Source organism: Rhinoderma darwinii, chromosome 7, assembly GCF_050947455.1.
Source record: "Rhinoderma darwinii isolate aRhiDar2 chromosome 7, aRhiDar2.hap1, whole genome shotgun sequence".
Taxonomy (NCBI): Eukaryota; Metazoa; Chordata; class Amphibia; order Anura; family Rhinodermatidae; genus Rhinoderma; species Rhinoderma darwinii.
Window position 1 is genome coordinate 139689841 of NC_134693.1, and position 14882 is coordinate 139704722.

A 14882-nucleotide genomic window follows, 5' to 3' on the forward strand; every position below is an offset into this window, starting at 1 on the left:
TGCGGCATTGTCCGGTGCGGTGCCTGGTAAACATTGAAGAGGACGTGCCGTTTATCAGGGTGGCCCCTTCAATCATCTGATTGGCAGGGGGCCCGGGAATCTGACCCCCACCAATCTGATATTGATGACCTATCCTATCAATATAAAAGGCCCGGAGAACCCCTTTAAAGCTCCTGGACCCCGTGCAAAATCTGTAACAGGGCCCCCACCTACCATGTACTATGTATTATCATGGTATCTTCAATTTGGCACAAGGGTCCTTGAGCGCCCATAGGTACCAGGGCCCGGATGCGACTGGTACATCTGCACCCCCTATATGTTTTCAGCCTCTGGATGAAAATTTCGTTTTTATTCACTTACAGCAAACAGAGATCTTGAAAATCATAGGAAAATATAAGAAGTTTACATTTATAGTCAGTCGCAGAGCTGAAACCTGATAGAAGAAAGGATATCTGTTTCTGAAAAGCTGTGAGACAAGAAACATGGCTGCAGTTACAGCTCCGAACGGGTAATCACCCAGCTTTCCCAGACTCCTGAATAGTAAATCTGCTTAGTTATGCAGTGTTTTTTCTCACTCAAGACAATGGGAAAGCTGGGTGCCTACCAATATTGCTGCCATTACAACACCCAGCTTTCCCAGCCCCATGAATAGCATCCTAGCTGTGCTGTGATGTATCACTTGCTTCTGCGTCTCTTCACGTAAGGCTTGTCATTCAAGGGTCCGGGAAAGTTGGGTGACAGCTCCTTGTGGGAGCTATAAGGACGGCCATATCTTCTGCCACCCAGCTTTCCCAGAAACAGGAAATGGCTTAAACCACTCTAGGTCTTCGATTTTCTAGGATATTTTTTTTTTTGCTGGTGCACTTTAAGGGTCAATGCACGTGCGGTTTTGCAGCGCTTATTTGCGTGCGGCAAAACCGCAGCGTAATACAGTTCCAGCATAGGCAATGAGATTCCAGGGAATCTCATATACACAGTATTTTCCAGAATGTAAATTGACCCGCGGTGCGTATTTGCGCAGATTGTCATTTTATCTCGCGATTCCGCTTGTGAATTCGCTCTCCCTAGTTCTGGAGAAATACGCAGCAAAACCCGCATGGAAACGTTTCGATTTGAGCCGTGTGAACATACCCTTAGGCAAGATTCACACAAGCATGTCCGTTTTGCGAGAGTAAAAAACGCAGCGTTGCAGTTTTGTGCGCCATCCGTGTACGGTGCGTGTCTGCAGTTTTTTACGCGCGTATGTCACAGGTTTTTTATGTCAGCGAAAAAAATGGAAGGTCTTTTTTTCCCCTCATCATTTCTTTAGCAACTGGTGCGTGAAAAACACAGACAGCACACGGATGACGTCCGTGTGCTGTCCGTTTTTTTCACGCACCCATTGACTTCAATGGGCGGCGTGGTGCGCAAAAACGCACCAAAATACGACATGCAGTGAGTGTCACACAACGGACACTCGCTGCGTGAAAAACACTGAATGTCTGAATAGCCCCATTGATTTTCATAGATGATTATCCCGTGTGGTGTCCGTGTGAATAAGGCCTTATACCGAGCGCCATCACACAGGATGCCGGAATTTCCTCATATGTAAGTGGATTACTGACGAACCTGATCCCTACAGAGCGCTGAGAACACGAGGGCCTGTCGTGACGGGCGGCGGCAGCTTTCTTGGCAGGCACTTCCTCAGTTCTCTGGATTCTTTGCAGGAAATTATTAGCGTTACGTGTTTTCTTAATACGTCATCTATCGAGTGTCGACAAGGTCCGGGGAGGCGGCGAACAACACGGGGTCCCTACATTGGGCACCCCAGCATTACAACATAACACTAGACCAGCGGTGTTCAACCTGTGGCTCAGGCTATTATAGAACTACAACTCCCTGCAAGCAGGTGTCAGGACATGCTGGGAGTTGTAGTTCCCCAACAGCCTTAGAGCCACAGGTTACAGACAGTGGGTCCAGTGTGATATACATAATCTTTTATGCTATGGAGAAATGATCAGCGCGCGTCCCGGTTGTCAGGCACGATTGCAAGTTGCTATGGTAATTCCAGATGTTTCCTGACGTGCCGTAGCAACCAATCAGCGGATCGCTTTAGTTTTCTAAACTCGTCTAGACGAAAATGAGTCGTTAGGAAGTCACCGTCAATCGTGAATAGAACGGACAGTCATAGAAATTTCTGCAATAAAATCTGCTGCGTTTGACTGCACCCTTAGGCCTTGTTCACACAGTGCAGATTTGCTGCAGATTTTCCATGTATTTTTTTAATTCAAAACCAGGAACAAAACCTAAAACAGAAGAAATATATTAAGGAAGGTCTTATCGGTTTCCTCTCTTGGATCCAATTCTGGTTTTGGCTTTGAAAAAAAAAAATGCATGTAAAATCTGCACTGTGTGAACAAGGCCTTATAGAAGTTCTGGTAGCGGGAATTCATACATGCCAACAGCAGGTGCAAGCTACCCGGAGAGGAAGATGGGGGCCGGAGACCAAAAATGGACTGAGGATTTCCGATTTCATTGTTTTTTTTGTGGTGGGGGCCGGGGGGGGGGGAGGTGCAAACTGCTCGGGGAAATTTTGATCTCAGGTCTATATTACAAATTGCTTTCCAATAAAAGTTTATTACAAATTTGTTTGTTTTTAGTTGTATTGGCCACTTATGAAAATTCGTTCTAATGACGCCCGTGCCGTTTTACAGGAAGCGACCACGGTTTTGCGATGCGATTTTCAGGCGTGGCCCGCACAGGTGAAGCACGTGGCCTCAATGTGTTTCACCTGTACAAGCTGCGCACACCCGAAAACCACACCGCAATAATACGGTTTTGCCTTGTAGTTCTCGACTGGAGCGTTTAAAGACTCTTAAAGTGAACCTGCCCCCTTAATAGGGCACAGAGGTCCCAATTATCATCTTATAATCTCCAGTTTTCTACAGACACAATGACATCATAAAGGAGAACGGAATCCATTTTATTTATAACAATGTAAATAGAAAATAATATTGTGAACTATAGATTGGATAGAAATATGTACAAATCATACAAGATGGACGGACGGAGCTGGCAGCGCGAACTACAAACGAGACCAGTCGAGTCGCGTCATCGGTCGGAGCGCACTGCCGAGTTGTACAATGGATCTGACGACATGCGACGGTGACGCTGGGCCGCGCCAGAGCTGCGGTATCGCTGCAACCTTTGCGTGGCACATTCGTGCTCCAATAGAAATGAATGGTAAATGACGTGAAGCCGATACGGTCCTGGAACATCTACCATGCACTTATTGTACGGAGACCGTGAGAGGGGGAGGTGCAACTCGAATTACCCCAAATGCACATGCGGCCCATGCTGGGTCATCTTGGCCTAAGGGGGCAGTCACACGTGGCGTATTTGCCTCTTATATCCGCGGCGTAAAAATAAGTTGTCGGAAAACTGTACAACGTCCAATGGGAAAAATATTCTGCAACTCAGATTTCTCAATTTCTTGCATTGCAGAATATTTTTCCCATAGTTTGCCTCGTGTGAGCGCTCCCCGGCTCCCCGACACCCCTATAATCCTTTATGTTTTGTAGCTTATAGACACACAATACACAAGGGAGAAATGGAGGATTGGCTGCTGATTGGCTGCTGCAGGCAATTCCTCCTCCATGTTTTCCTTCCACTATTTTAATAGATCGGCCCCAAGCGCTTTAATCGATGGCGCGGTTACTCTTGTGTTAGTAACTATCGCTGCACAACGGCGGTTTATTTTATCATCACCATTTACGAGATGCGCGGTTTCTCTTTAAATTGTCGGAATGTTTTTTTGTAACACTACAGCTCTGCTACATCCCCTCTCAGTGATCGCCTTACATTCTGATACTGCCCAACACATGCAGCCCCGACCTCACTGACATTATCACAGGAGCGGAGAGGTCACTGCCCCGCACTGGATCAGAACTCATCTCCTGAAATACTCTGTGCTGCTGGAGGCCGTGCTCCTTCCACTATGTAACTCTCAGGCTATAACATCCCACAAGTTCAACACACTGCTCACCTAAAATACTCTGTGCTGCGGGACAACGACGACTGCTCCTTCCACTATGTAACTCTCATTCTTTGACTTCCCATGAGAATCCCATTCATTTCTAGTGACTATTCCCATTAATAGAATTTGGCTGGAGAACAGAGCACTGTATGGGCCTGTGGGGTGCACAGCGTTGGCGCGCTACGTGCCCTGGTCATAGGTTTAGACTGAATTCAGCAGCAGCAGACAAAGAAAAGGTGCACAGCTGCAATATTCACACCATTTTAGATATGTTAAAGGGCCACTACCTCTTTAGCGCTCAGCTTATAATAGTGCAGCAGCGTTATAAGAGGAGCGGCTCATATCAGTCACGTACGGATGTAAAATGTCTCAGCGCTGGAGATTTGTGATATAAAGTAGCGATCGTGGGGGAGGGGAGGTTTCTACACTTCCTGTCACTCATCCCATTGAAGAACACTACAGTCAGCCTCACCCCAGCCTGAAATGGCTGATAACAGGGAGCAGTGGATTGCATTCACCTGCCCATATATGGAAAATAGACTGAAGGGTCCATTTACAGAGCACCCGTCCTCCCAACCTACAGTGGCATCAGTCGCCCATAGGCTCTCATGCAAAAAAACGTATTCGGCGCATCATACGTTTTTTTTTTTCACTGGATGCCTCTCTAAGGAATAGCGCAGCAGATTGCGCTTTTCCATATGGCAGAAAAAAAGAAATACTGACGTATACCAGTCTGACGGAGGCCAAAATAACGCTCTTTTGGCCTTCGGTCGGGTAAATAAGGGCCTGTGGATACGTTTGATGAAGTTGCCGGGAGCCTTCACGGTGCATGAGGCGAAAGGACACGACAAACACCATGTGGAAGCCTAAAAAAAAATATATATTTTTCTCGTGATCCCGTTTTTGCCCCCAGCCTCAGACACCTGCTTTATGGCCGCCGGCGTCCGTCTATGAAACGGTTTTAGCGCGAGCGTCCACCCCCGCAGTATCGGTCGTCTATTCACCCGACAAAGTCTTATTGTAAGGTCTGAAGAGAGAACGTCCTCTTCTTATTGGAGCAGAGATGGTATAATCTATTCTTTATAAACGTAACCCTCATCGCCGCCATCCGGGCGTAACATCAACTTAATGAATAAAAGTGAAAACGGAACTATAAACAGATTACGAGTTTTCGGTCGCGGGCTGATTGCCGTAGTAAATGCTCAGGCGGCGCAGATCCTTCTCGATGTTTGGTCGGTTATCAAGATCGTCATAGAGGGAGGCGACTATTTCCAGCTTTCTGTAATCGTCCGACTTCACGAGGCTCCTGATCACCTGCAGGCAGCGATCCTTCAAGCTGAAGACTGTAACGGAGAAGCAGAAGCGATTATGTGAAGGGGGGTCTGTCATTTTATAACGTGCAGCCCAACAGATGACACTTTATAATCTTCACTTTGATTTCGTTCTTCTCTTCCTCTCAGTGCTGTAAATATTGCGCTTGCTCTGGGGTTTCCATAGCAACATCAAAAGACTAAAACTAGATTCACACGAGCGTATCAAACCTTGGAGGTGCATCCGTCCTGTGCGCTGCGGGACACGTTATCACGAAACCAGGGTCTATGGAGGGATGCGTGAAGAACAAAAAAAAAAGGACATGTCCTACTTTTTCATGGACCCTTCACGCGCTCCGTTGAAACAACGGCCATGTGAACGGCCCCAGTGAATTGATAGGTCCCTGTGACGGCTTCATAGCTCGTGTGAATAAGGCCTAACTATGCATGGACTTTCTGTCATGTGACCTCCGGTCCGATTCACTTGCTTTTATAAGTGGCGGTCACGCGACAAGAAGTCTATGCAGCGTTCGTCTGTTTATGTTACTATGGTAACCCCAGAGCAAGCGCAATATTTGATTATTGCAGCAGTCAGAAAACCTGGAGACGGTGGTAGGAAAAGCGGGAAACTAAAGAAGGTGCAATTAATTTTGATGTAATGTTATTTATTGATCCTCTTAGTTTGGCGTCATTAGACCCGCGGTTGGGTCAGGACTTACCGCAGCAATACGGATGCTAAAATGCAGCGGAATTAAGGTCGTCTGAATGAAACCTTAGAATCACACCCGAGCGTGTTTGTGATATACGGTCTGTACGTCGGCCGCATTTCCCGGACCGAACGCACTGCAGGGAGCCGGGCTCCTAACATCATAATTATCTATGTCGCTAGGTGTCCCTGCCTCTCCGCGGAACTACTGTCCCGTACTATAATCCTGTTTTCAGTACGGGACAGTTGTCCCGCACCGAGGCAGGGACTCCTAGCGTCATAGAGAACTAGGAGCCCGGCTCCCTGCAGTGCGTTCGGTCTGGGAAATGCGGCCGACGTACAGACCGTACATCACAGACCAAACACGCTCGGGTCTGAGGCTCCTTAGTCCGGCCAATGGGAACGTCTAAGACGCAGGGCCTTCCATGCATGTGAGCAACATCACCTGGCAGACAGATCTTGATCATGGTGGGCTGTCCATTCACATTGAGGGACACCACGTAGATCTCCTTCTTGTTGACGGTCAGGGCCACGCCGGTGTCGACTTCACGGAACAACCAAATGTGACCTGTGTGACCGGAGAGAAACACAAAGAGTCACAGCTCAGAGGGGTCCGGGGACTCTTATCCAGAACACATATCAAGAAGCTTCAAATTCCAAGAAGGGAAAAAACAAACTGTTTGTTGTCAGTGAATGCACACATTCCTGAACAGGTCTAACTAACATAGATACGCAGGGCTCGTTACAGTGTATCAGTATACCCGTGTCTGGACATGATCAGGACAGCCTGTGTCCCTAAAGACAACCGGGCTCCTGCTATAAAGGCCGGGATCAGAGTTATCTCTGATCCCGGCCGTTTAACCCCTTAGATACCGAGTTCAATAGCGACTACGGCATCTAAGCGGTTTCTAAAAATGAAAAACCCACCTTTTCCCCCTTACAAAAAAAAAAAAAGAGCTCCACATAATTGGTATCGCCGCATCCGTACTATAAAACGTTTACGTTATTCAACCCACGCGCCGTAAAAAATTAAACAACGCCAGAATTGATGTTTTCTGTTCATCCAAAAACGCAATACAAAAGCGATAAAAAAAGTCGTCTCTACCCCAAAATGGTACCAGTAAAAACCACACGTCATCCACAAAAAATAAGCCCTCGTACCGCTACGTGGACCGAAAAAGTTATGGCTCTTAGAACACGGCGACGCAAAAACAAATCATTTTAAAGAAAAAGTGTTTTTATTGAGTAGTAAAACATAAAAACCGGTATAAATTTGGTGTTGCCGTAATCGTAACGACCCGCAGAATATAGATATTATGTTATTTATACCGGACGGTAAACCGCGTACATGGAAGATGCAAAAAAATGGCAATATCTCATTTTTTTCCCATTACCCCTTCAAAAAAAGTTACGAAAATGTATTTAATAAATGATATGTACCCCAAAATGGTGGCAATAAAAAAAATACAACTTGTCACGCAAAAGAACAAGCCCTCACGCGTCTGCGTCTACGGCGTTTGAAATGCGAACCGGTCATTAATTAAAGGGTTAAATCATTGTCGCAGCGAGTCGCACTGGATGTTGCCGTCCTTCAGTTACGCTGTGTTATCCGCAGCGCTCATGTACCCAGGTAGGTGTTCATCCTGTAGCTGGTGCGGGGGGACAGAGCTGGAAACGGCTTCGGGTTGCCCTGGAAGTCCACCCAAATAGGCTGCACATCCCGGGAGCTCAGGTTACAAAATACAACACAAGTGAGGACCCGGCTATTAATCGACTGCAGCCGAGGGAAGCCGTCCGGCCGCGGAATTTCTAACTCCATCCCGAGGCTGTAAAACTGTAAGCTAGGCCCCAACGTATCACCATAGCAACCAGCGGTGACGTCCCTGCACGTCATTCACGCGCGCTGTCTGGGAGGTGAACGGCATTGTGGGAGTTGTAGTTTGAGCACTGATAAGCGTTATAGGCCGTTTGATTATATTGATGTCTTATTCCCCTCAGTCTGAACATTGTGCCACTGTTTTCTAAACATTCTGGAAAGAATCTGAGTGTTCTAGACGCGTCCTGTGTATTATCCACGAGGACGCACTGAGCGACATTGTGCGGTCAATACGATGGCGACTGTAGGTTGCGCCGAAGTGGCAGTTGACTAAGAGAAGTGAATGTGGACCATGGCGGTCATGCAACTTTTCCCATTCACTGCTATAACAGAGCACAAATCCCACATCATATAATCTGGGATGTGACACCTGACTGCGGCTGTAGTAGCCCTCCAACCCTGTATGTAATCCTAAATTACAGCCCGTATTATACTCCAGAGCTGCACTCACTATTCTGCTGGTGGAGTCACTGTGTACATACATTACATATCCTGTACTGATCCTGAGTTACATCCTGTATTATACTCCAGAGCTGCACTCACTATTCTGCTGGTGGAGTCACTGTGTACATACATTACATTACTTATCCTGTATTGATCCTGAGTTACATCCTGTATTATACTCCAGAGCTGCACTCACTATTCTGCTGGTGGAGTCACTGTGTACATACATTACATTACTTATCCTGTACTGATCCTGAGTTACATCCTGTATTATACTCCAGAGCTGCACTCCCTATTCTGCTGGTGGAGTCACTGTGTACATACATTACATTACTTATCCTGTACTGATGCTGAGTTACATCCTGTATTATACTCCAGAGCTGCACTCACTATTCTGCTGGGAGTCACTGTGTACATACATTACATTACTTATCCTGTACTGATCCTGAGTTACATCCTGTATTATACTCCAGAGCTGCACTCACTCTTCTGCTGGTGGAGTCACTGTGTACATACATTACATTACTTATCCTGTACTGATCCTGAGTTACATCCTGTATTATACTCCAGAGCTGTACTCTCTATTCTGCTGGTGGAGTCACTGTGTACATACATTACATTACTTATCCTGTACTGATCCTGAGTTATATCCTGCATTATACTCCAGAGCTGCACTCCCTATTCTGCTGGTGGTGTCACTGTGTACATACATTACATTACTTATCCTGTACTGATCCTGAGTTATATCCTGTATTATACTCTAGAGCTGCGCTCACTATTCTGCTGGTGGAGTCACTGTGTACATACATTACATTACTTATCCTGTACTGATCCTGAGTTACATCCTGTATTATACTCCAGAGCTGCACTCCCTATTCTGCTGGTGGTGTCACTGTGTACATACATTACATTACTTATCCTGTACTGATCCTGAGTTATATCCTGTATTATACTCCAGAGCTGCACTCACTATTCTGCTGGTGGAGTCACTCTGTACATACATTACATTACTTATCCTGTACTGATCCGGAGTTACATCCTGTATTATACTCCAGAGCTGCATTCACTATTCTGCTGGTGGAGTCACTGTGTACATACATTACATTACTTATCCTGTACTGATCCTGAGTTACATCCTGTATTATACTCCAGAGCTGCACTCCCTATTCTGCTGGTGGTGTCACTGTGTACATACATTACATTACTTATCCTGTACTGATCCTGAGTTATATCCTGTATTATACTCCAGAGCTGCACTCACTATTCTGCTGGTGGAGTCACTCTGTACATACATTACATTACTTCTCCTGTACTGATCCGGAGTTACATCCTGTATTATACTCCAGAGCTGCATTCACTATTCTGCTGGTGGAGTCACTGTGTACATACATTACATTACTTATCCTGTACTGATCCTGAATTACATCCTGTATTATACTCCAGAGCTGTACTCACTATTCTGCTGGTGGAGTCACTGTGTACATACATTACATTATTTATCCTGCACTGATCCTGAGTTATATCCTGTATTATACTCCAGAGCTGTACTCACTATTCTGCTGGTGGAGTCACTGTGTACATACATTACATTACTTGTCCTGTACTGATCCTGAGTTACATCCTGTATTATACTCCAGAGCTGCACTCACTATTCTGCTGGAGTCACTGTGTACATGCATTACTTATCCTGTACTGATCTTGAGGTACATCCTGTATTATACTCCAGAGCCGCACTCACTATTTTGCTGGTGGAGTCACTGTGTATATACAGAACATTACTTATCCTGTACTGATCCTGAGTAATTCCAGAGCTCCACTCACTATTCTGCAGACCTCGGAGCTAAAATCTCCCAGAATTCCCTGCTTGTTCAGTGTCTGCACAGAGCTTGCTTTGGCTATTTGCATTCTGGGAAGTGTCCTCTTTACCGCAGGCACTGTACAGTCGTGTATAGAAACGAACTGACCCCTTAGTTCAGCTAAGTTATTAAGGGGGTAATTGTTCACATGCTTGATGACTGTTTCCAATAACAACCAGCAGAATTGTGACTGAACCGCTACTGGATTTTACCTTAGGCTCAGCTCACATCCCATTTTGTGCACGGTGACGTATATTTTTTTTAAAGTTATAAAAACGTATGCATTTGTAATATATGCTTACGTTTTTTGTAGTCTACGTCTTATACGTTTTTTCTGCCGCAAGTATTGAGGAGCTTGGCAGGGGGTGGCACTGTCCTCTCATAATCTGGGTAATCTCTCATTCATGTTTGCAAAAGTGACATAATTTGTAACCTTTTTTTTCCTTTGCAGTTTCCTGAGTAGCTGAGTAAGGGGGAGGGCTTAGCTGCTACCAGGTGGTATAAATCAGGCCTCACTACTCTGTAGAGCCTGCTCTGTGGCTTGAATTGTAAGTGGTTTGTATATTAAGTGGAGTTCCAAAAACCGAATTGATTTACTGTGTTGTGTGTGACAAAGTGGGGGGCCATTGTATGTGATATATGTATTGATTGCTTGCTTGCTACAAAGTTTGCAAAAGTGACATAATTTGTAACCTTTTTTTTCCTTTGCAGTTTCCTGAGTAGCTGAGTAAGGGGGAGGGCTTAGCTGCTACCAGGTGGTATAAATCAGGCCTCACTACTCTGTAGAGCCTGCTCTGTGGCTTGAATTGCAAGTGGTTTGTATATTAAGTGGAGTTCCAAAAACCGGATTGATTTACTGTGTTGTGTGTGACAAAGTGGGGGGCCATTGTATGTGATATATGTATTGATTGCTTGCTTGCTACAAAGTTTGCAAAAGTGACATAATTTGTAACCTTTTTTTTCCTTTGCAGTTTCCTGAGTAGCTGAGTAAGGGGGAGGGCTTAGCTGCTACCAGGTGGTATAAATCAGGCCTCACTACTCTGTAGAGCCTGCTCTGTGGCTTGAATTGCAAGTGGTTTGTATATTAAGTGGAGTTCCAAAAACCGGATTGATTTACTGTGTTGTGTGTGACAAAGTGGGGGGCCATTGTATGTGATATATGTATTGATTGCTTGCTTGCTACAAAGTTTGCAAAAGTGACATAATTTGTAACCTTTTTTTTCCTTTGCAGTTTCCTGAGTAGCTGAGTAAGGGGGAGGGCTTAGCTGCTACCAGGTGGTATAAATCAGGCCTCACTACTCTGTAGAGCCTGCTCTGTGGCTTGAATTGCAAGTGGTTTGTATATTAAGTGGAGTTCCAAAAACCGGATTGATTTACTGTGTTGTGTGTGACAAAGTGGGGGGCCATTGTATGTGATATATGTATTGATTGCTTGCTTGCTACAAAGTTTGCAAAAGTGACATAATTTGTAACCTTTTTTTTCCTTTGCAGTTTCCTGAGTAGCTGAGTAAGGGGGAGGGCTTAGCTGCTACCAGGTGGTATAAATCAGGCCTCACTACTCTGTAGAGCCTGCTCTGTGGCTTGAATTGCAAGTGGTTTGTATATTAAGTGGAGTTCCAAAAACCGGATTGATTTACTGTGTTGTGTGTGACAAAGTGGGGGGCCATTGTATGTGATATATGTATTGATTGCTTGCTTGCTACAAAGTTTGCAAAAGTGACATAATTTGTAACCTTTTTTTTCCTTTGCAGTTTCCTGAGTAGCTGAGTAAGGGGGAGGGCTTAGCTGCTACCAGGTGGTATAAATCAGGCCTCACTACTCTGTAGAGCCTGCTCTGTGGCTTGAATTGCAAGTGGTTTGTATATTAAGTGGAGTTCCAAAAACCGGATTGATTTACTGTGTTGTGTGTGACAAAGTGGGGGGCCATTGTATGTGATATATGTATTGATTGCTTGCTTGCTACAAAGTTTGCAAAAGTGACATAATTTGTAACCTTTTTTTTTCCTTTGCAGTTTCCTGAGTAGCTGAGTAAGGGGGAGGGCTTAGCTGCTACCAGGTGGTATAAATCAGGCCTCACTACTCTGTAGAGCCTGCTCTGTGGCTTGAATTGCAAGTGGTTTGTATATTAAGTGGAGTTCCAAAAACCGGATTGATTTACTGTGTTGTGTGTGACAAAGTGGGGGGCCATTGTATGTGATATATGTATTGATTGCTTGCTTGCTACAAAGTTTGCAAAAGTGACATAATTTGTAACCTTTTTTTTCCTTTGCAGTTTCCTGAGTAGCTGAGTAAGGGGGAGGGCTTAGCTGCTACCAGGTGGAATAAATCAGGCCTCACTACTCTGTAGAGCCTGCTCTGTGGCTTGAATTGCAAGTGGTTTGTATATTAAGTGGAGTTCCAAAAACCGGATTGATTTACTGTGTTGTGTGTGACAAAGTGGGGGGCCATTGTATGTGATATATGTATTGATTGCTTGCTTGCTACAAAGTTTGCAAAAGTGACATAATTTGTAACCTTTTTTTTCCTTTGCAGTTTCCTGAGTAGCTGAGTAAGGGGGAGGGCTTAGCTGCTACCAGGTGGTATAAATCAGGCCTCACTACTCTGTAGAGCCTGCTCTGTGGCTTGAATTGCAAGTGGTTTGTATATTAAGTGGAGTTCCAAAAACCGGATTGATTTACTGTGTTGTGTGTGACAAAGTGGGGGGCCATTGTATGTGATATATGTATTGATTGCTTGCTTGCTACAAAGTTTGCAAAAGTGACATAATTTGTAACCTTTTTTTTCCTTTGCAGTTTCCTGAGTAGCTGAGTAAGGGGGAGGGCTTAGCTGCTACCAGGTGGTATAAATCAGGCCTCACTACTCTGTAGAGCCTGCTCTGTGGCTTGAATTGCAAGTGGTTTGTATATTAAGTGGAGTTCCAAAAACCGGATTGATTTACTGTGTTGTGTGTGACAAAGTGGGGGGCCATTGTATGTGATATATGTATTGATTGCTTGCTTGCTACAAAGTTTGCAAAAGTGACATAATTTGTAACCTTTTTTTTCCTTTGCAGTTTCCTGAGTAGCTGAGTAAGGGGGAGGGCTTAGCTGCTACCAGGTGGTATAAATCAGGCCTCACTACTCTGTAGAGCCTGCTCTGTGGCTTGAATTGCAAGTGGTTTGTATATTAAGTGGAGTTCCAAAAACCGGATTGATTTACTGTGTTGTGTGTGACAAAGTGGGGGGCCATTGTATGTGATATATGTATTGATTGCTTGCTTGCTACAAAGTTTGCAAAAGTGACATAATTTGTAACCTTTTTTTTCCTTTGCAGTTTCCTGAGTAGCTGAGTAAGGGGGAGGGCTTAGCTGCTACCAGGTGGTATAAATCAGGCCTCACTACTCTGTAGAGCCTGCTCTGTGGCTTGAATTGCAAGTGGTTTGTATATTAAGTGGAGTTCCAAAAACCGGATTGATTTACTGTGTTGTGTGTGACAAAGTGGGGGGCCATTGTATGTGATATATGTATTGATTGCTTGCTTGCTACAAAGTTTGCAAAAGTGACATAATTTGTAACCTTTTTTTTCCTTTGCAGTTTCCTGAGTAGCTGAGTAAGGGGGAGGGCTTAGCTGCTACCAGGTGGTATAAATCAGGCCTCACTACTCTGTAGAGCCTGCTCTGTGGCTTGAATTGCAAGTGGTTTGTATATTAAGTGGAGTTCCAAAAACCGGATTGATTTACTGTGTTGTGTGTGACAAAGTGGGGGGCCATTGTATGTGATATATGTATTGATTGCTTGCTTGCTACAAAGTTTGCAAAAGTGACATAATTTGTAACCTTTTTTTTCCTTTGCAGTTTCCTGAGTAGCTGAGTAAGGGGGAGGGCTTAGCTGCTACCAGGTGGTATAAATCAGGCCTCACTACTCTGTAGAGCCTGCTCTGTGGCTTGAATTGCAAGTGGTTTGTATATTAAGTGGAGTTCCAAAAACCGGATTGATTTACTGTGTTGTGTGTGACAAAGTGGGGGGCCATTGTATGTGATATATGTATTGATTGCTTGCTTGCTACAAAGTTTGCAAAAGTGACATAATTTGTAACCTTTTTTTTCCTTTGCAGTTTCCTGAGTAGCTGAGTAAGGGGGAGGGCTTAGCTGCTACCAGGTGGTATAAATCAGGCCTCACTACTCTGTAGAGCCTGCTCTGTGGCTTGAATTGCAAGTGGTTTGTATATTAAGTGGAGTTCCAAAAACCGGATTGATTTACTGTGTTGTGTGTGACAAAGTGGGGGGCCATTGTATGTGATATATGTATTGATTGCTTGCTTGCTACAAAGTTTGCAAAAGTGACATAATTTGTAACCTTTTTTTTCCTTTGCAGTTTCCTGAGTAGCTGAGTAAGGGGGAGGGCTTAGCTGCTACCAGGTGGTATAAATCAGGCCTCACTACTCTGTAGAGCCTGCTCTGTGGCTTGAATTGCAAGTGGTTTGTATATTAAGTGGAGTTCCAAAAACCGGATTGATTTACTGTGTTGTGTGTGACAAAGTGGGGGGCCATTGTATGTGATATATGTATTGATTGCTTGCTTGCTACAAAGTTTGCAAAAGTGACATAATTTGTAACCTTTTTTTTCCTTTGCAGTTTCCTGAGTAGCTGAGTAAGGGGGAGGGCTTAGCTGCTACCAGGTGGTATAAATCAGGCCTC

At 44.7% G+C, this 14882-nt stretch overlaps 1 protein-coding gene across 1 annotated transcript; it reads right to left on the reverse strand.

Annotated features, from left to right (window-relative positions):
* Positions 1–2941: 2941 nt before the first annotated feature.
* Positions 2942–7930, reverse strand: VHL (von Hippel-Lindau tumor suppressor). Its single transcript, XM_075831852.1, has 3 exons — positions 7658–7930; positions 6477–6599; positions 2942–5358 (listed from the first exon to the last, which is right to left on the reverse strand). The coding sequence occupies exons 1-3, from the start codon at positions 7923–7925 to the stop codon at positions 5177–5179; spliced, it is 573 nt and encodes a 190-aa protein (XP_075687967.1). The 5' UTR covers positions 7926–7930; the 3' UTR covers positions 2942–5176.
* Positions 7931–14882: the final 6952 nt, after the last annotated feature.